This window comes from Stigmatopora nigra, chromosome 3, assembly GCF_051989575.1.
Source record: "Stigmatopora nigra isolate UIUO_SnigA chromosome 3, RoL_Snig_1.1, whole genome shotgun sequence".
Taxonomy (NCBI): Eukaryota; Metazoa; Chordata; class Actinopteri; order Syngnathiformes; family Syngnathidae; genus Stigmatopora; species Stigmatopora nigra.
This window is the reverse complement of record NC_135510.1, coordinates 17731906-17755341: the sequence shown is the minus strand read 5'-3', so window position 1 is coordinate 17755341 and position 23436 is coordinate 17731906. Positions and strand designations below refer to the sequence as shown.

The 23436-nt window shown below is 34.1% G+C and overlaps 1 protein-coding gene across 4 annotated transcripts in view; it reads right to left on the bottom strand.

Moving 5' to 3' along the window:
- cdh8 (cadherin 8) overlaps nt 1-23436 on the bottom strand; it is a 155201-nt gene that overhangs the window by 3575 nt on the left and 128190 nt on the right. For 3 of the 4 annotated variants that reach the window (XM_077713448.1, XM_077713449.1, XM_077713447.1), the window contains 3 exons: nt 12699-12835; nt 7503-7624; nt 5909-6026 (listed from right to left, as the gene is read on the bottom strand). In XM_077713448.1, coding sequence (XP_077569574.1) covers nt 5909-6026; nt 7503-7624; nt 12699-12835 — 377 coding nt within the window. Of the gene's footprint in view, nt 1-5908; nt 6027-7502; nt 7625-12698; nt 12836-20040; nt 20149-23436 lie in introns of those variants that run through there. The other variant, XM_077713450.1, reaches the window with a different exon arrangement.

The following is a 23436-nucleotide window of genomic DNA, read 5'->3' as shown; positions in this document are numbered from 1 at the left end:
TTTGGATTGTTTTGGGTAAAATCTTGCAGTGGGGGAAGAGCTATATGATGGAAGATGTAAACTAAGATGGCATCTGAATACTTAACAGTATTGTTTCAGTTCAGGCATTTCAGGTGTTTTTTAATATCCGACAGTGGTAGTTTTTCGTTTTTGGTTTTCTGTTTTTCCCATATATAAGGTGCACTGTATTATAAGGCGCGCTGCCTATTTTGGAGAAAATTTAAGACTTTTAAGTGCACCTTATAGTGGTGAAAATACGGTAATTGCTATTGACTTCCAGGTATGAAGCACTCACTACTTTACAGTCACCTCTAGAGCCAGCCATAGTTGATGTTTTGTATAAAATCTTACAGTGGGGGGAGGAGCTATATGTTGGACGCTGTTGTAAACTAAGATGGCATCTGCCTATTTAACAGTATTGTTTCAGTTCAAGCGTTTGTGTTTTTTTTAATAACCGACAGTGGTGGTTTTTCGTTTTTGGTTTTCTGTTTTTTCCATATATAAGGCGCACTGTATTATAAGGTGCACTGCCTATTTTGGAGAAAATTTAAGACGCCTTATAGTCGTGAAAATACGGTACTCATAATTTTTCCAAGTTCCAAATACAGCTTATATGTGAGAAAATACAGTATTTATCTTAACATTCGTCTATTTTTTCTCAAAAAAAAAAAGTCTGTGAAACTGCTTTCTCGTTCCGCGCAATTTCCCCCACACTCAATCTTAGGTTAGCAATATGAGCTTTTCATTTTATTGACAGATCAAAGTAGTCAATAGCTAGCACTTTAAGTTCAATCTGTCCAGGCATTTTTTTCCTTCCGGTGTGTGGGCAGTTTCCCGCGATTACACTCATCATCCCAAACAAAAGCGGCACACGGGGGCCCGACTGACACTCATCAGTCAAGTGTCTGCCGCCGCCGTTGTTGCCGCCACCTCCGCCAGACGGAAATAGACGCTAGAGTGGCGATGGCGGGCCCCTTTTTCAGGCGTACAAGACAAGTGGCTGCTGTGGCGTGTGCTATATAGAGGAAGAAAGCCTGAATATTTGCTTTGATTCCCGCTAAGGTTACATTGTGTGTGAGAACAAATGCGCCCTCCACTCTAGCGAGAAGCCAGCAAAACAAAGAAGGAAAGAATAGCGGCGGCGGTTGTTTTGATCCGACGTGTCGCCTTAGGAGTAGAAGGAAAAACGAAAAAAAAAAATGGTAAAAGAGCGTAACCTAACCCTACTCGCATTTGATCCAGTGTTGTGTAGGTTAAACATTGACCTAAGCTGTAGAATAGAAAGTGAAATACAGTGGTACCTTGATATATGAGTGACTTGGTATATGAGGAATTTGAGATGTGAGTAAAATTTTGAGCAAATGTTTATCTTGAGATATGAAGCAAATTTTTATATATGCTTATAAGAACATCATGACCACTGTTTTTTTTATATATATGAGCGGCCTGGTATATGAGGAATTTGAGATATGAGTAAAGTTTGAGAAGATATTTGTCTTGAGATATGAGACAAGTTTTTATATATGCTTATAAGAACATCATGACCACTGTTTTTTTGATATATGAGCGGCTTGGTATACGAGAAATTTGAGATAGGAGTTAAATTTTGAGCAAATATTTATCTTGAGATATGAGACACTTTTATATATGCTTATAAGAATATCATGACCACTGTTTTTTTGATATCTGAGTGGCCCGGTATATGAGGAATTTGAGATATGAGTAAAATTTGAGAAGATATTTATCTTGAGATATGAGACAAGTTTTTATATATGCTTATAAGAACATCATGACCACTGTTTTTTTTTTGATATATGAGCGGCCCGGTATATGAGGAATTTGAGATATGAGTAAAATTTGAGAAGATATTTATCTTGAGATATGAGGCAAGTTTTTATATATGCTTATAAGAACATCATGACCATTGTTTTTTTTTTTATATATGAGCGGCCCGGTATATGAGGAATTTGAGATATGAGTAAAATTTGAGAAGATATTTATCTTGAGATATGAAGAAATTTTTATATATGCTTATAAGAACATCATGACCACTGTTTTTTTGATATATGAGCGGCCTGGTATATGAGGAATTTGAGATATGAGTAAAATTTGAGAAGATATTTATCTTGAGATATGAGACAAGTTTTTATATATGCTTATACGAACATCATGACCACTGTTTTTTTGATATATGAGTGGCCCGGTATATGAGGAATTTGAGATGTGAGTAAAGTTTTGAGTAAATATTTATCTTGAGATATGAGACACTTTTATATATGCTTATACGAACATCATGACCACTGTTTTTTTTGATATATGAGCGGCTTGGTATACAAGAAATTTGAGATAGGAGTTAAATTTTTGAGCAAATATTTATCTTGAGATATGAGACACTTTTATATATGCTTATAAGAATATCATGACCACTGTTTTTTTTGATATATGAGCGGCCTGGTATATGAGGAATTTGAGATATGAGTAAAATTTGAGAAGATATTTATCTTGAGATATGAGGCAAATTTTTATATATGCTTATAAGAACATCATGACCACTGTTTTTTTGATATATGAGCAGCCTGGTATATGAGGAATTTGAGATATGAGTAAAATTTGAGAAGATATCTATCTTGAGATATGAGGCAAGTTTTTATATATGCTTATACGAACATCATGACCACTGTTTTTTTTTATATATGAGCGGCCCGGCATATGAGTAATTTGAGATTTGAGTAAAATTTTGAGCAAATGTTTATCTTGAGATATGAGGCAAATTTTTATATATGCTTATAAGAACATCATGACCACTGTTTTTTTTTTTATATATGAGTGGCCCGGTATATGAGTAATTTGAGATATGAGTAAAATTTTGAGCAAATATTTATCTTAAGATATGAGGCAAATAGAACCAACCTGAGAGAAGAAAGGTATCAAACTTTAATACAAATTAGAATTAAGTTTAGTGTAAAGTTAGATTAAATTTATTTTTGAGTGTTTCTGCATCGTAATCCTAGTTAATTGAAATTTGTTTATGTTATGTTACGAGCACGTTGCCATGCACAAAATCTTCCCTCTGCAAAATATGTCTAATTTTAGTACTATTAACCACATTGTAGTACTTTTAAACATATTTTAGTCCTATTAAACACATTTTATTACTATTAAACACATTTTAGAACTATTAAACACATTTTGGTACTATTAAACCACTAGTTATTTGTTACTTTGTTAATAAATGGCAAATTAGAACAAATAAAACAGTTTTTCCTAATCCAATATCCTGTTTTGGTTGTTTTTTCTAGAGGCTTGGAACAAATTAATTAGTTTTTAGTTCATTTCAATGGGAAACGTTCATTTGAGTTACAAAAAAATCGACATACGAGCTCAGTCCCGGAACGAATTAAACTCGTATCTTGAGGTACCACTGTATAAACCATATAAAAATTTCAAGTGTGCATATATAGAGCACATGAGTCATTAAAGTACTTTTTTTCCAATAATTCTTTGAGCCCACGTTCTCTTTCTGCCGCAACCCCTTGAGTGAAACTCATCTTTTTTGTTATTTGGGAATACTACGTAGTAATACGGAGTACTGCAAGTGAAATGGAAAAATGCCTGTAGTGCTTGCATTGATGAAATTGTTCATTTATTCATTCATTTTCTGAAAGGCTTTGCCTCACAAAGGGTTGATAAAATAGCATCTTAAAAAATAATAATGAATAATGCGATAAAAAAGTGTTGTTGTAATAGCCTTTAGCATTTTGATTAGCATTTTATTTGGCTTTTGTTGTTTTTAGAAATTTTCAAGATTTTCTGTTGATTTTTGTAGCCTAAAATAATACTAAAATACAGCTTTATTTTAATGCCCTATTTGAAAAATAGAAATAATGAATAATCTAATAAAAAAAAGTTTTGTAGTATTAGCCTTTAGCATTTTGATTAGCGTTTATATGTTGATCTTCTTTTAAAAAAAAATCTAAAATGTTTTTGTTGATTTTTATAGAATAAAATAGTACTAAAATACAGCCTTATTGTAATGCCCTATTTGAAAAATAAAAATAATGAATAATGTAATAAAAAAGTTTTGTAGTAATAGCCTTTAGCATTTTGATTAGCGTTTATATGTTGATCTTCTTTAAAAAACAAATTCAAAAAGTTTCTATTGATTTTTGTAGACTAAAATAATACTAAAATACAGCCTTATTTTAACACCGTATTTGAAAGGTAAAAATCATGAATACTCCTATAAAAAGGTTTGTAGTAATAGCCTTTAGCATTTTGATTAGCATTTATATGTTGTTCTTTTTAAAAAAAATCTAAAATATTTCTGTTGATTTTTATTAACTAAAATAATACTGAAATACAGCCTTATTTTAATGCCCTATTTGAAAACTAAAACTAAAAAATAATGCCATCAAAAGTATTGTAATAATACCCTTTAGCATTTTGATTAGCATTTTATTTGGTGCTAATGTTTTTTAAAAAAACTTCAAAAATGTTTTGTTGATTTTTATAGACTAAAATAATACTAAAACACAGTATTATTTAAATGCCCTATTTTAGCTTGTCCAGGCTAAACCTTAGCATTAACAGCTAACAAACATTAGCTTGTAGCTTCTTATCCACAAACAAGGCTGCTAAAATCTTCACCTAGAGCGCAAAATACATGACAATAAACACATATTTTTCACTTCTACTCTCCTGACTGAAAGAAATAAAATAAAGCATTTAAAAAAAAAAAACAATTAGCATATTGTGTAGTTAAACGTGTCTACATCTGCTACTTTATAGCGAGGAAGTCACCCAACATTAAGCGTCAAAACTAGCAGGACGATCCCATTAGCATCTCGTTTCGTTTATCTTCACTCACATGTTCAACATCTGTTACGCGGGTTCGACTTTTTAACGCAATCCATGGTGTTAAAAAATAAAAATAATGAATAATGCAATAAAAAAAAAAGTAGTAATAGCCTTTAGCATTTTGATTAGCGTTTATATGTTGTTCTTCTTTTTAAAAAAAAATCTAAAATATTTTTGTTGATTTTTATAGAAAATGTCTTAAAATCGTTAAATTTTACAATTTCTCTCATATAAGCCGCATTCAGGTATAAGCCACACCCTTAAAAATGTCTTAAGATCGTAGAACTTTACAATTTCTCTCGGATAAGCTGCATCCAGGTATAAGCCACACCCTTAAAAATGTCTTAAGATCGTAGAACTTTCCAATTTCTCTCGTATAAGCCGCATCCAGGTATAAGCCACACCCTTAAAAATGCCACTAGATTGTTGAATTTTACACCTTATCTCGTATAAGCCGCCTCCACGTATAAGCCACACCCTTAAAAATGTCTTAAGATCGTAGAACTTTACATTTTATCTCGTATAAGCCGCATCCAGGTATAAGCCACACCCTTAAAATGTCTTAAGATCGTAGAACTTTACAATTTCTCTCGTATAAGCTGCATCCAGGTATAAGCCACACCCTTAAAATGCCTCAAGATTGTTGAATTTTACAATTTCTCTCGTAAAGCCGCATCCAGGTATAAGCCACACCCTTAAAAATGTCTTAAGATCGTAGAACTTACAATTTCTCTTGTAGAAGCCGCTTCCACGTATAAGCCACACCCTTAAAATGTCTTAAGATCGTAGAACTTTACAATTTCTCTCGTATAAGCTGCATCCAGGTATAAGCCACACCCTTAACAATGCCTTAAAATCGTTAAATTTTACAATTTCCCTCGTATAAGCCGCATCCATGTATAAGCCACACCTTTAAAAATGCCTTAAAGTCGTAGAATTTCACAATTTCTCCCGTATAAGCCGTATCCACATTTTATAAAAATCAAATTTACGCATTGTTTTTGTCCAAAAAAGGCTCATTTTTTAAAAGGTAACATGGAAATTTGCTCACCTTGATTGTTCTTGATGGTAAAGTTAGGATTGTTGAGCATTTCAGGTACTAGACGGTACTCAAAATAGTGTCCCTGGATTGGATCGTCTTTATCCACAGCACTCACCGTTTGGATCACCTGTGTTAAATTCAACAAAAAAACGGATATAAGATACTCATCTTATGTGATAAAATATCGGCTGTTCACCACTCGGAGATTTGGATTCTTATCATCAAGTTTTTTCCGTCTGCCGTTAGCATCTTAGCGCCGCTTATCCGTCATCAAGGTTTTTATCGCAAACTTGGATTGATCGGGAATTAGAATCTGAAGACCCTCGGGATAGTTTGGGCTATTTTTTTCCAGTCGGTCCAATTAAATCGAAAATTAATTCCAACGTTATCCTGATGAGGGGGGAATACTGAGCACCATTTTGAAAGTTTTGGCAGGTCGATTTTTTGTGCCATCTGGTGGTCCACATGAAAGATGACCTCAAATGGCGAGGGGCTGATCGGACTTGACAGATAAGCCCCTCCCCTTTTCTCTATGCCGGGATCTGATAATTAAGGCCATCATTCACATTATCATTATTTTTCTAAGTCTTGTTGCTTTCATTTTGCTTCTTGTTGCCGGGGAGATCTCCGGGTCAAAAATCCCTAATAGGTGAACTGTCAATCAGTTTTGTACCATCAATCAGTAAATTTTTTGCATTGGAAAATTTAAGGATTTCAAAAAAATCCAAAACAAGCAAGGGTTGTCAAAACTGTAGTTTCTCGTATATAATCCACGTATAAGCCGCACCCTTAAAAATGCCTTAAAATCGTAGAATTTTACAATTTCTCTCGTATAAGTTACATCCACGCATAAGCCACACCCTTAAAAATGCCCTAAGATAGTTGAATTTTACAATTTATCTCGTATAAGCCTCTTCCACATATAAGCCACACCCTTAAAATGCCTTAAAACCGTTTAATTTTACAATTTCTCTCGTATAAATCACATCATTAAAAATACCTTAAAATCGTTGAATTTTACAATTTATTTCGCATAAACCGCCTCCACGTATAAGCCACACCCTTAAAATGCCTCAAAATCGTTACATTTTAAATTTTTTCTCGTATAAGCCGCACCCCTAAAAATACCTTAAAATCATTGAATTTTACAATTTCTGTCTTTAAGCCACACCCTTAAAATCGTTGAATTTAAGCCACACCCTTAAAATCGTTGAATTTAAGCCACACCCTTAAAATCGTTGAATTTAAGCCACACCCTTAAAACCGTTGAATTTTACAATTTCTCGCGTATAAGCCACCCCCTGATGAAACAATTTTCACCTTCACATTCATGTTTTTAATAGGGAGTACAAATAAGTTACTTTAAAAGGAAAAATTATTTAAACATAACTTATTCACAACTTTATTTTGCGTGGAAAACATTATTTTGAAGATAAGTCAGCTATTTTCTTATTTAAACTTAAAAGTCCAGCCTGTTGGACACAAGATAATTAAGGTCATCATTCACTGCGACCAATCATTAAAGGGAAGAAAAGCAGGAGAAAAGGAAAGGGATGGATGAATGCTTTTGATTAATGATAGTGTTCTTTTTTTGTGGCCTTACCTGTCCGGGTTTTCCGTTTTCACACAAAAAGGCTTCGTATTCGGTAGCAAACTCCGGAGCGTTGTCGTTTATGTCCATGACCCGGATCGCCACCACCGCTCGGGAAATCTGACTGTGGTTACCTAGGAGACAGATGGATGAAGTCAGAAAACGTCGTCGCTAAAATGCAAACGAAGAGAACACACACACACCCCGAATGAAAATGGCAGGAATGGTACATTACATGACCTAGTTTTAATTTCCCTTTGTTTTTCCGTTTATAATCCTTCCTTCATTTCCGGAGCTGATAGAAGCGAAGTATGATAGGGAGTGTCAATATTCCTATTTCAGTCATGCAAAAATACAATAATGACAATTCAAAGTGGTTTTGGAACCCTTATTTGCCAAACCAGATTCCCTAAAGTCTAAAAAATGCGGGTTTAAACCTTCATTAGGGCACTAATTAAACTCATTAGGCATCTTTGATCATGCTTTAACATGTTATTTTCCATACAAAGGTTTTCGGGGGTTGGTTTTTAGTCTATCCCAGTCGGAAGACAACCTTAATCGGTCACCAGCCAATCGTAGGGCAGAAGACAGGCGACCAGTCATAGCTAGCGGTAATTTAGAGGGTTTAAACCAGCATAATTTGCATGTTTTTGGATTCTGAAGGGGAACCGGAGTACTCTGAGCAAACCCATGAGAGGATCCCACATGTCAGGATCTGGGATCGAACTCTCATTCTTAGAACTGCGAAGCCAAAGTGCTAAACACTCTCCACCAGACCACCCTTAACATTAAATGTAATTTAAGCAATACTTGCAATTGTTTTTAATCAATTTTTCTCAGTTCACAAAGTTTTTTGTAAAATCTAAAAATAAATAAAAAAATATATATAATTCCACTTTATTATGAAACATAATTAAAAAGATTTGGTTTCCTTTTAAAATGAAAAATAAATGATTATAATACATTTTCCCTCACTAAGAAAAATAATTCAAATAAACATTGTTTTAGATCTATAAAAAATGAATATTTATTATATTTATAGAAATATACTGTTATTTTATATGTATTTATTTGTATTTATTAGTTTTATTTATTTTTTATGTATTTTTCAGCAACAAGCTTATTTATTTATTTACGTGTATTCATGTATTTATTTACTTATTTATTTATTAACTTATTACCTATCTATTTATGCCTAAAATGTCATTTTCTGTGTCTGTATTCTCACCCTCTTGCTACTGTAACAACAAAACTTCCCAAATACACAATCAATAAAGTTATTCAATCCAATCAAATCCAATTAAAATTAGTACAAATCCACAACTATTGATTTAAAAAGGGAAAACACATCAAATATACCTGATAAATCTATAATTTCCATTACAATTTGTTCATAAAACAGAAATTTAGCATCATAATTTACCCATTTGGGCCAAACAAAATGATACAGCGGGCCATATATTGCCCACAAGCCGCCACTTTGACACCTGTAACCTAACACTATCAAAAAAAATTAAAAAATCGATAAATTAAATGGTAATGGTCCACTATTTTTTTACTCAGCACTATGTATTATGTAAACATTAAACACTATACTAACAACAATAAGCATTTAAGCCAAAACATTCATTAAAACACTCTCATTTCCTGGGTTTTGATTGAATTAAAACAACTCACGAGTCAATTTGCGCAAAAGAACATTAACACATATCAAGTAAACACGTTTTTTCTCTCTCTCAAATGACACGCCTTCTAGATTAAAGAACATCCGCAAAGTAGAAAAAAAATAAAAAAAACTCACTGACGAGGTGGAAAATCTTTGCCGGCAGAGTTACAAACAGCTTTCACCCGAACGCCAAGCTTTTTTATTTGCATACAGATTGTTTCAGGGGGGCTGTATGTCGCGATAAAGCTTAATGTAGCCCTTAAAGCTACTGAAACAGAAATTTACACTGCTTGTAACTTGTCCGTCTCCACCTCCTCGCGTTTAATCAAAAGAAGAACACGTTAATTGCCGAGCTAAATGAAAGTTGTCGCAATGTTTTTTTTTTTTTTTTTTTTGCGTTTTGGGGAGGTTCATCCCGCCGGCGTTAAGGAATCGAACGTCTTGTTCTGATAAGACGCCGCCGCTGTTGTTGTCTGGCAGGCGGCGAAACAGCCTGCTGGCGAAGGGACTGCGGGCCGTAGATATCGGTGGTTCATAACAACAACATCGTGTTGGGATTAATGCTAATGTTGGGAAAAAAACAAATGCCTGAACTGGGACAATGCTGTTAAATATGTCGATGCTACCCAAGTTTATAAAATATTCCATCACAAAGCTCCTCCTCTACTGCAAGATTTTGTCTAAAAAAATCCAATAGATCAACAAGGGCTGGCTCTAGAGGTGACTGTGTAGTTGCCCACAAAAAAGTGCGAGTTTCTGTTATGTCTGCCAAAATTATTAGACTCATGAATTGAAATCAAATAGGCTTAGATTACAAAATCTTCCAAGACAAAGCTCTGCCTCCACCGCAAGATTTTATACAAAAAAATTCCAACAGATCAACAAGGGCTGGCTCTATAGGTGACTGTGTAGTTCCCCATAAAAAAAGTGATTGTTTCAGTTACCTCTGCAAAAATTAGTGGACTCATGAATTGAAATCAAATATGCTTAATTTACCAAATCCTCCATCACATAGCTCGTCCTCCACTGCAAGATTTTGTACAAAAAAAATCCAACACGTAAACAAGGGCTGGCTCTAGAGGTGACTGTGTAGTTCCACACAAAAAAAATGCTTGTTTCAGTTACCTCTGCAAAAATTAGTGGACTCATGAATTGAAATCAAATATGCTTAATTTACCAAATCCTCCATCACAAAGCTCGTCCTCCACTGCAAGATTTTGTACAAAAAAATCCAACACGTAAACAAGAGCTGGCTCTAGAGGTGACTGTGTAGTTCCCTACAAAAAAGTGCTTGTTTCAGATACATCTGCCAAATTTAATGGACTCATGAATTACAATCAAATATGCGTAGTTTACCAAAATCTTCCATCACAAAGCTCCTCCTCCACTGCAAGATTTTTTACAAAAATATCCTACAGATCAACAAGGGCTGGCTCTAGAGGTGACTGTGTAGTTTCCATCAAAAAAAGTGTTTGTTTCAGTTACATCTGCCAAAATTAATGTACTAATGAATTGAAACCAAATATGCTTAGTTTACAAAATCTTCCATTACAAAGCTCCTCCTCCACTGCTATATTTTATACAAAAAAAATCCAATACATCAACTATGGCTGGCTCTAGAGGTGACTGTGTAGTTCCCTTCAAAAAGAGTGCTAAATTAGCCAAAGGCCCTCCTCAGTTCATACCTGGAACTTAATACAAATTAGCATATGTGAACTCCCATTTCTGAACCTCTTGGCCAATCATTTTAAAGCCTGGTTATTAGATAAAAACTAAATTGCGATCACAAAACTGTCTAAAACTGCTACTTGTGGGTGTGTGGGTGTGTGTATATTATCATTTTTTACCTTCAATCTGCACAAGATATTAAAGATATAAATTAACCCTTGGCTACAATCTTAGATATTTACATATATATGTTCATTAACATATGTTCATAAATATGTGTTGTTTCTTATTAAACAAATCAAACTCAAAGCTTTTGTGGGGCAATGCGGTGTCTCCGTGTGAAAGCAACTCAACATAAAAGTGTAGTAGTACAGAGAAGAGTAGTAGTACATTTCAATTTTCCTCCATTTAGGGGACACCATTAGCCCCTTTAACAGTAAATTGGCAAATCTGAGGCGGAACGGCATTTATTGGCCTGTGTCTTCTCGCCAGAAAAGAGCTGCCAGTTGAGATGCGGTATGACTAATCGCATTCTATTCCTTGAGTGGTGGGGTAGAGGGGGAAGAGTCGCAAAGTAAGGAGTGGGGGTCGACAAAAGGCTGTTGGTCCCTGCCCTTAATCCATCCATCACTGTCGCACTTCAATTGAGCCTTTTCTTTACAATTTACCTTTCTCTTACTTACATTACAACGGGTCGTGTGCACAGTAGAGCATGAATCGGGAAGGGATTTTTTTTTTTTTTTACTACTGTTCCCTCTGGCTACCAGAAAAAGAAAATATAGGGTTCCACAATACTATGGATCTTGAATTAAATTGGATGGAATTGAGTGCTTTTAGTGTCATGAGGTTTAAAAGCTTCATCATGAAGTGTGCATAGAACAACAAATAGACAAATAAATAGATAAATAAATAGTCAATAAATATGTGCAAAAGTAAATAGTTGATAAATAATAAAAAAACGAATCAATAAACAATATTAAATAAATAATCAATAATACATTTAAAAAAAATCAATAAATAATAATATATAAAAAACAATAAAATAAATAAATAGTCAATAAATGATAATAAATCAAAACAATTAATACATAAGTAATAAAAAATAATAATAAACAAACTATAAATGAATAATAGATAAACACTGGATGAATAATAAATAAATACATAATAATAAACAAACAATAAATAATAGATAAACACTAGATAAATAATAATAATAATAATACATAAGCAATAGATAAATAATAATGAATGAGTATTCCAAAAAATTGTCATAAGTAAATAATTGATAAATCACAATAAATATGTAATTAATAAGCACTAATAATTAAAAACATAATAATAATGATGATTAAATAATTGACAAATGATCATAAATAAATAATCAATAAATAATAGTATGTAGATGATTGATAATTAATAATAAATAAATAATCAATAAATAATAGTAACTAAATAATTGGTGAATAATAATAGTTTACAAAGCCAGGATCGGCCAAATTACACAAATTTAGTATAAAAAAATGAATTAAAATAATTTAAACAATATTTTTTTCTATAATTTGCATGAAAAAAAATTATGTTAAAAAATCGCTGACTTAATTTACCGTGCTGATTACTTTCAAAACGCAACGCCATGTCCTAAATATTTTCTGCATTCTCCAAGTTGTTAAAACTTCCCATTATTTTGAAAGTACCCTACTCACTTCCTTTTCAACTGTATTAATAGAAAACCAATGGAAAGTATGTTTTTTTCTCCTTTTACCCATTCGACTCCAAAACATTTCTCCACCAGTACTTTTCAAGCAAAATCCCAATAAAAATTGTTTAAAAAAACCAGAAAATGAACTTAATTTAGCCTTGAATATACTTACGGACTTCAGTCGCAGTAACGGTAATGTTATGCCACAAATCCGTCTCCCGGTCCAACGGTTTGGCCAATGTGATCTTGCCGTCATCAACATTAATGTTGAATTGCCTCTCCAAGTCAGTGTGCCGGTCAATAAAGTACCTGTAGACGGAGAAATAAGAAAAAAATATGTTATCTGAACCAAAACACAAATGCCAATGGAAGTCGTTGAAAATGAATAATTATCACAAGAGGGATAATTAGACCAAAAGCACGGTTGGGGGCTTTAAAGATTAATCAGGTCGAACAGAATACATTGAATTGCCTTGCGATTAACATCATTCGGGATTGGTCAACAATCAATACAAAAGGATAAATGTACTTGAATTAAAAGAGTACCTTGGATTAGAAATGTGATTGTGTGATCGGGTTAGGTTAAGGGATTTTTCATACCTGTCAACTGGTACGTTCTCGCCGTAATTGGTACAACTGAAAGCCCATTTTTATATTGGTACGCTGTACACATGAAAATGGTACGCTAAACGGTGATTTTGAGAAAAAAAAATAAATTAAGGCACTTTCTAGCCATTTTTCACCATCCGCCATTGTTTCTTCCCGGAAACGCATGTCTGCCAAGTGATATATGTACCGGCGCCTCTGATTGGCTAAAAAACGCATGTCTGCCAAGTGATATATGTACCGGCGCCTCTGATTGGCTAAAAAAAAAAGATCATGATAAACATTTCGTTTTGTAACACTTTCACCATGTGATTTCCGTTTCCTGTTCCCTTGTTTATGTTTACTTTCATTTTCACTTGTTGTTCGTGATTTTTTACAAAAAAGTAAAGTGGTAAGATTTTCCATGTATTTATACATATATGTAAGGGCGAAAACAAAATTTGGTAAGATCACAAATGGTTCGAGGTTGACAGGTATGATTTTTAGAGGATCAGAATTGTGTTAAAAATGTGTTTTAAATGGTTAAAAAATGTATTTATTTAACTTTAAGTATTTATTTACCTGTTGATCAGGATTGGAATTGTGTAATTTGTTTTTTTAAATGGATAAAAATGTATTTATTTAACTTTCGGTATTTTCCTGTTGACCAGGATCAGAATTGTGTAAAAAAAAAATGGTTAAAAAATGTATTTATTTAACTTTAAGTATTTACCTGTTGACCAACCTGCTATACATCTGAATAACTGTAAAAAGTAAAAAAAATATCCTGAAGAATATTGCTAAATATTTATAAAATGTACTGAGCTATATATATTTATATTTACAAAATTTGAAAAAAAAAATCAGAAAAAAGAGAAAATTTCCAGCGACAATATAAAAGTAAAAAAAAAATAGAAATATTAAAAATATAAATTAAAATACTGCAGAGGCATACTGCAATAAGAGTGTTTTAAAAAAATCACAATAATATTTTAAAATACTCGAAAGGTATACTGTAATAAAAGTTTAAAAAAAATCTCAAATTAAATTATTTCAGAGGAATACTTCAAAATAATACATAGTGTGTATTTGTGTATTATATATTAATGTGTACACTATAAAAACAAACTTTGCAAGACATAAAAGTCAAGAAAACCACAATCAAAAGAGATTAATTCTTCATATAGAACTATTTTACATGTTTATTTATAAGAACTAAGTATTTAAACAATTTATTCCCAACCATAATAAAAATATTGTTTACCTCGCAAAAAATACATTTAATTCTGCTATTTTTCCTTCCTTAATACATTTCTAAACCACAATAAAAATACGCAACCAATACTACGAATACCACAACACAATGCTGAAACCATATTTTTTGCCAAAAACTCAACTACCAATCCCAGTCTACAATTTTTTTTTATCCAATTTCAAAAAGAAAAAATAATAATAATGATATCAGTACCCCAGATTCCAATAGTTAAAGAAACATCTCAAGTCATGACATTTCCATTTTTTCCGTTGTTAAAATCTATTTTTAGCCAAAACCGTGTAAACTCCTCAAGACGGCAACCAGGTGAAAATGTCCACTAGGTCCTCCCAAAAAACTGTACCCCCCAATGTCCTCTTTCCCCCCTTTGTCGGCCCCCCTGCAAGAGCACCTTTTTTTTTTTAAGACAGGCCGACGGCGTCAAACCACTTGGGAACGCGGCAGTAGCAACGGAATCTCTTCTCGGGTTTCTTGACAGCCTCACTCACGCCCGAGTGACGAGACACCCACCCTGAAATGTTCTGCCACCTGTCACTCAAACTGGCAGCTCGCTGAGACAAAGAATTAAAAGCAAATAAAATAAAAAATGCTATTTCACTTTGCCATTTTTCCCCGAAAATGCGATGTGATACGAGAAAGTTTAACGGTACAAACGAGTGACCTCACTTTTAACGATTCCTCGTCATAACAACTCGTTTTCCAAATGTTGCTCCTTGTTGCCGTGGAGATCGCCGGGTCAAAAATCCCTAACAGGTCAACTGTCAATCAGTTTTGTACCGTCAATCAGTAAATTGTTTGTATTGGAAAATTTAAGGATTTATAAAAAAAAAATCCAAAACAAGCAAGGGTTGTCAAAACTATGTAGTTTCTCGCATATAAGTCGCATCCACGTATAAGCCACACCCTTAAAAATGCCTTAAAATCGTTGAATTTTACAATTTATGGCGTATAAGTCGCATCCACGTATAAGGCACACCCTTAAAAATGCCTTAAAATCGTTGAATTTTACAATTTATGGCGTATAAGTCGCATCCATGTATAAGCCACACCCTTACAAATGTCTTAAAATCGTTTAATTTTACAATTTCTCGCATATAAGCCGCCTCCATGTATAAGCCACACCCTTAAAATGCCTTAAAATTGCTGAATTTTACAATTTCTCTCGTATAAGCCGCCCCCTGATGCACAATTTTCACCTTCACACTCATATTTCTAATAAGGAGTAAAAATGTTACTTTGAATGGAAAAATTTTAAGAAAACTGTATTTAAACAATTTATTCATAACTTTATTTTTTTGTGGAAAACATTATTTTGAAGGAAAATCTGCTAAATTTATATTTAAATTTAAAAAAAGACCAGCCTGTTGGACACAAAATTTGGAAATCTATTCATTTATGTCCTGGTTATCATCAAAAGGGTCACAGGGGGGGTGCCGGAGCCTATCCCAGCTGACTTCAGACACCAGGTCGTGGACACCCAGAGTCGGTGAGCAGCCAATCATAGCTAAGGGATATTTAAGGTTCAAACTGAGGGACACACAATAAGGAAATGTATTCATTTTATCTACAATTTATCCTCACAAGGGACATGGGGGTGCTGGAGCCTATCCCAGGTGACTTCAGGCACCAGTTGAGAGACACCCTGAATCGGTAACCAGCCGATCACAGGGGCCAAAAGGACAAAAGACACCCAAAGTGTTCAACCAGCTTATGTTACATGTTTTTGCGATGTTTGGGGAAACTGGAGTACCCGAAGAAAACCCACACAGTACTAAATACTGCATTCAAAGTAGACATACACATTTTCTGACTAAAATACATTTTGGCAAGATGCAAAACAAGTGCTTATAGAGTGAATTATTCATTTTTTTTACCCCCATATTTATGTTTCTGTCAACAACATCAACAAGTATGAAAATGTCCCCATTGGTTATTAAGTCACTTTTCATATAACGGTTCATAATTCAAATATCACACAAAGATATTGGCCAAGTAATAACTTCACTCTGTTGGAATCCCACCGGCGACATGTCAGTTCACACTCTTAAATAAATACCGTGACTTTTTATAAAGTCAAATAAATTCTTTTCAAAGCTTGTCACACCCGCCAAAATTTTGCCAATGAAGCGCAGTCACGGCACCCCACCGGAAACTGGTGGGATGTCACGTTGCGTCTTTTTTGTGATCCCTCAGTTAGAAATAATGGCGGTGAGCAAGCATGGCTGGAGGAGTGGTTTTTTGGTGAAGTGCATTAAGCCAGGATGAGGGTGTGTGTATTTATGTGTGTATGTGTACCCTGAGTAGTTTCTAACCCGGGTAGTACAACACTGAAAGCTTCTCTGGGGAGTTCAAGGGGGGGAGGAAATATGCAGGTTGTTCATCCCCACATCATTCAAGAATGATCGATGGACTGACATCCAATGACATCCGGAAAGACATTTTGTCAAGGTGACATTTCAAGCTAAAATTTTTAGACTATTGTTTTAGACTAGGGCTCACTTAGCAAAACATGTTGAAAGAGTTGTATTGGGTGAAGACAAACAAATATGTCTGGAGCCGGAAAAAATGACAATAGACTAGGATAGACTAGAAAAGAATAGTGTAGAAAAGAATAGAATAGACTAGATTAGACTAGAATAGTCAAGGTTAGACTAGAATAGACTAGATTAGACTAGATTGGACTAGATTGGACTAGACTAGACAGGCATACATGACAATAGACGAGACTAGACTAGATTAGACTTGATTGGACTAAATAGAGTAGGCTAGACAGGCATAAATGACAATAGACTAGAATAGACGAGGCTAGACAGGCATGAATGACAATAGACGAGAATAGACTAGATTAGTATAGGCTAGACTAGACTAGTATAGGCTAGACTGGACTAGTATAGGCTAGACTAGACTAGTCTAGAGTAGAAGTGACTATAATAGTCTAGGGTAGACTAGGGTAGACAAGGGTAGACTAGATAGACTAGATTAGACTATAATAGATTAAAATAGACTAGATCATACTAGATAAAACTAGATTAGAATATACTAGATTAGACTACAATAGTCTAGAATAGTCTAGGGTAGAATTGACTAGAGTAGTCTAGAGTAGAATTGACTAGAATAGTCTAGAGTAGACTAGAGTAGACTAGATAGTCTACAATAGACTACAATAGACTACAATAGACTAGTTTAGACTATAATAGATTATACTAGACCAGAAAAGACTACATTTGACTAGATAGACTAGAATAGACTAGAATAGACTAGAATAGACTAGAATAGACTAGAATAGACTAGAATAGACTAAAATAAACTAGAATAGACTAGAATAGACTAGAATAGACTAGAATAGACTAGAATAGACTAGAATAGACTAGAATAAACTAGAATAGACTAGAATAGACTAGAATAGACTAGAATAGACTAGTATATACTACAATAGACTAGGATAGACTACACTAGACTAGAATAGACTAAATTAGATTTTATGATTCATATTTTTTCATGTACAATTACATTAAATGAGATGAGATTGGATTGGATTACAATAGATTAGATTAGATTTGTATAGATTAGATTAGAATTTTATTTCATCCCGTATTCTGGAAATTTCTTGGTTGCAGTAGCAAGACAGAAAAAAATATATCAGTTATGTTTATTATTTTGACATGATTACTATTTAATAGCACTTTTAAACTCTTAAATGTAAGCAAATTCATTCATAATGGGTTCATTTCTTTATCAACATTTTCATGTTCATTATGTTAGAAATAAGTCTTTTGAATTTTTTTAAAGTACTCTGCATTCATATTCGTCCCTGAAAATTATCTACCAACTCCACAATACAATAATAAATAAATCAACTTTCATATTTAGGGCAAAAAACAACAACAAAAATCACTTTTGATTACATCTTACAAAAAAAATGTGATTTTGTTGACGCTCCCTTTTTCTAATATTCAAAAATGTCATTTTGATAAACAACAGACAATTATTCAAGTCAACAGAATACGAAATATGAAAGAATATGAAAAGCCTGGAGACCAAAAAACAACAATGCAATTTTTGCACTTCTATTTTTTTTTTGGGAGGGGGCGGAACTTCATTCCCTGGATTGTCGCCTCTGATTATTATAATATTATAAGCCTTCAAACAATTCAGTTCTTTGTGACTTCGCTCGACATTAATTGGAACAGCGAGTACTTATGATTGCAAGAGACATAATACTACAGAGAAAACTATCTTTTGTTAGCTAGCGACAAGAACTAAGATCTGGGGGGGAGCTACATAATGATAGCGCTTCATACATGGATTCAATGTGATTCCATCAAAGCTAATCTGCATAGCAACTGAATAGTATTATTAAAAAATAAATAAAAATGAGGGTTTCAGGCTGAAAATGAAAATGTGGAGTTTCACAAAAATGAAAACATATCTTAACATATAATATATTTATCATTATTCTGGAGAAAAGTCGTGTTTTGACGTTAAAGACAAGAAAAGGTTAGCTTAGCATGCATATTTTTGGGTTGTAGGAAACTGGAGTACCCAGAGGAAACCCACAAAAGCTTAAAAAGAACAGGCAAATTCCTCAAGTCATGTATTGATGTCAGAGAAATGAAAAGATTAGTTTTGCATGCATATTTTTGGGTTGTAGGAAAAAGGAGTACCCAGAGAAAACCCACAAAAGCCCCAAATAGAACAGGCAAACTTCATAAGTCGCATATTGATGTCAGATAAAAGAAAAGGTTAGCTTATCACGCATGTTTCCGGGTTGTAGGAAACCACAGTACCCAAAGAAAACCCACAAAAGCCCAAAAAGAACAGGCAAACTCCACAAGTCGCATATATATGTCAGAGAAATGTAAAGCCTAGCCTAGCATGAATATTTTTGGGTTGTTGTAGAAACTGGAGTACCCAGAGAAAACCCACAAAAGGCCAAAAAGAACAGGCAAACTCCACATGTCACATATTGACCCAGAGAAAACCCACAAAAGCCCAAAAAGAACAGGCAAACTCCACAGGTCGTGCATTCACGTCAGAGAAAGGAAAAATCTAGCTTAGCATGCACATTTTTGGGTTGTAGGAAACCGGAGTACCCAAAGAAAACCCACCAAAGCCCAAAAAGAACAGGTAAACTCCACAAGCTATGTATTGACCCAGAGAAAACCCATAAAAGCCCATAAAGAACAGGCAAACCGCCACAAATTGTGTATTGACGTCAGAAAAAATAAAAAACCTAGCCTAGCATACATTTTTTTGGGTTGTAGGAAACTGGAGTACCCAAAGAAAACCCACAAAAACCCAAAAAAGAAAAGGCAAGCTCCACACAAGAAGATCTGGACCTGGAATTTAACCCTCAATCTCGGAACTGTGAGGCCGATGTGCTAAACACTTGTCCACCAGGATGCCAACAAAAGATAAAACTATCAAATGGCTCCCATAAGAAGCTTAAATTCAATTTACATTGATTACTCTGAGGTTGTTCAATCCCACATTTTTAAAAATATTTGTTTTAACCTGTTTTTGATCATCTATTATCCTTTGATTTATTTAAAAATAGCCCTCTGACATTTTTTTGGACAACCCCTTTCATAAATACAGTATTGTATTATTCATAAGCAATACTGAAACAAAACAACCCGCATAGAAACAGCCTCACCTTCCAAAATCCAAATGCATCTGGTGGTTTTACCGAGTGTAAAATATGCTGACTGCTTTCTAATGCGGCCTTCCGCCATTTGACAATGTGATCTCACAGAGTACAAACTCACAATGCGTCATGAAATAAAAAGCCCACTTGGATAATCTGGCATTTAAGAGAGACTTAACAGAATTATGTAAAAGTCACTTCCTACAAAAGCTAAGGCATGCCTTTAGTTTACTTCCTAATGCCCACAGGGGGCATGCCTGTTTATACCGCTTAATATTACACACGCGTGCACAAGCGAGGAGACTTTCCAGCAATGTGAGCTACTTTTTTATGAAAAGACATGGATTAAAATATCAGTTGCTGACAGAAGTAATGTTATTAAACATTTTTTGGGGAAGCCAGAATGTAACCACCATGGCTGACCTAATGCCGTTATAGGGAAACTATTTATTAAGAGTGTAACAATAAGCTCATTCACCATAAAGGTAATGGGTTGAAAAATAGGACAGCGATGCATTTTTCATGTTTATATGTGATGGGGACACCTATGAATGAGTGGGCGGGACTAAAACTACGACTACCACTACTACTACTATGACAACTAATACTATGACAACTACTACTATGACAACTACTACTATGACAACTACTACTATGACAACTACGACTACCACTACTACTACTATGACAACTAATACTATGACAACTACTACTACGACAACTACTACTACGACAACTACTACTACGACAACTACTACTATGATAACTACTACTACGACAACTACTACTACTTATATGACAACTAATACTATGACAACTACTATTATGACAACTATGATTACCACTACTACTACTATGACAGCTACTACTATGACAACTACTGCTACTACAATGACAACTACTACTACGACAACTACTACTACTACTATGACAACTACTACTACTACTACTACTACTACTACTATGACAACTACTACTACTATGACAACTACTACTACTACTACTACTATGACAACTACTACTACTATGACAACTACTACTACTATGACAACTACTACTACTATGACAACTACTACTACTATGACAACTACTACTACTATGACAACTACTACTACGACAACTACTACTATGACAACTACTACTACGACAACTACTACTACGATAACTACTACTACGACAACTATTACTGACAACTACTACTACAACTACTACTACTTCTATGACAACTAATACTACTACCCCTATTACTACTACTACTATGACAACTACTACCATAACAACTACTACTATAACAACAACTACTACTACTATGACAACTACTACTACTAAAATTACTACTAAAACTACTATGAAAATGACTACTACTACTACTATGACAACTGCTACTACTACTACTATTACAACTAATACTTCTACTACTATGACAGGTACTACTACTACTACTACTATGACAACAACTACTACTACTATGATAACTACTACTACTGGTTTTTGCCACCTTTGGGCATACCCATGAGCTATGCCCACCACATGGGTTTTATATTCCTATTAAAAATGACCCATGAGGATGATTTCTAAAATAATAATGTAGCATTCAGCCGGTTGCTTGAATAATTCACACTAGCCTTTGCAGAGGATATGAACGTTAAATTAAGGAAACCCAATAGTAATGGGTTTCTCTGCATGGTCATATGAGCACAGATTTGTAAATTGCAAATTCACTAAACTGGTTAAATGTTTCTCTGGCACCAAAATAGGGCAAGCAGGTCCAAAGGATGCCATTACATGCATTTTTTTTTCCTACCAAGGGAAAAACATCCTGCAACCTCCATTTCCGACGATCTCATCAATAAACATGAGGATGCCACCATGCATGCAGAACAAGAAAAAGTCCAATGGCGTTTTTCTCTCTCTCTCTCGCTCTCATTTTTTTAACAGCCAATCTATGAAAGCCAGCCCACCGCCACACCATAATAGTACATACAACTTGATGACTTTCCATCCCTGGGAAAAAGTCATCAGGGGAATTCTACGAATACCAGGACGACAAATAAAAATGGGTTGGAGCAGTTACTTATAAAACCTCACATCAAGGTGAACTTATCGTTGCTATGTGGGATAAATTGCGTCAGTTTTACCTCAAAATCTCAGTTTTTTTGTTAAATTTTATGCATTTTTTGGAAACAAGTCATCCTTAAGATTGAATTGAATGTTTTTATTGTCGTTATAGTCAAATGAGGCCAATTTTTTATTAATTGTTTCCTCATTTACGAGCAGACGCTTGGGTAAATCATCCATTTTCTGAACAATTTATCCTCACAAGGATCGCTAGAGCCAATCCCAGGCAAACAGGCGGAGGACAAAACCTGAATCGGTAGCCAGACATTCATTTTCTGAACTGCTTATCCTCTCAAGGGTCTAGGAGGGTGCTGGAGCCTATCCCAGCTGACTATGGGCAACGTGAACCAGTGGTCGGCCAATCACAGGCCATAAGGAAACAAAGAAAAGCCAATCAGACCATGGGAAAAGTGTTCCACCAGTCTTCCATGCATGTTTTGGGGATGTGGGAGGAAACTGGAGTACCCAGGGAAAACCCAAATAACCCCAGGGAGAACACGCAAACTCCTCACAGTGAGGACCCACCTGGAATCAAACCCCAGACCATATAACTGTGAGCCTGACATGCCAACCACTCTTTCACCGTGTTTTTCTTGTGACTGGACGTTTGGTCGCCAATCTTTTGGTCGCCGGTCGAATGTACTTAGATATTAAAAAGTATTTAGATATTAAAAAGTATTTAAATATTAAAAAGTATTTAGATATTAAAAAGTATTTAAATATTAAAAAGTATTTAGAAATTAAAAAGTATTTAGATATTAAAAAGTATTTAGATAGTAAACATTAATTAGATATTAAACAGTACTTAGATATTAAACAGTACTTAAATATTAAACAGTACTTAGATATTAAACAGTACTTAGATATTAAACAGTACTTAAATATCAAACATTATTTAGATATCAAACAGTACTTAGATATTAAACAGTACTTAGATATTAAACAGTACTGAGATATCAAACAGTATTTAGATATCAAACAGTACTTAGATATTAAACAGTACTCAGATATTAAACAGTACTTAGATATCAAACAGTATTTAGATATCAAACAGTACTTAGATAGTAAACAGTACTTAGCTATTAAACAGTACTTAGATATTAAACAATACTAAGATATTAAACTCTCTCTAAGATATTAAACTCTCTCTAAGATATTAAACTCTGTCACCATTTGACCGGCGACAAAAAGTCTGGCGACCAAAAGACCGGCGACCAAACATCCAAGCACCATTTTTCTTGGTGAAATAGGTACTTTAAAATTCCATTCACTCCACTTAGACTCCAT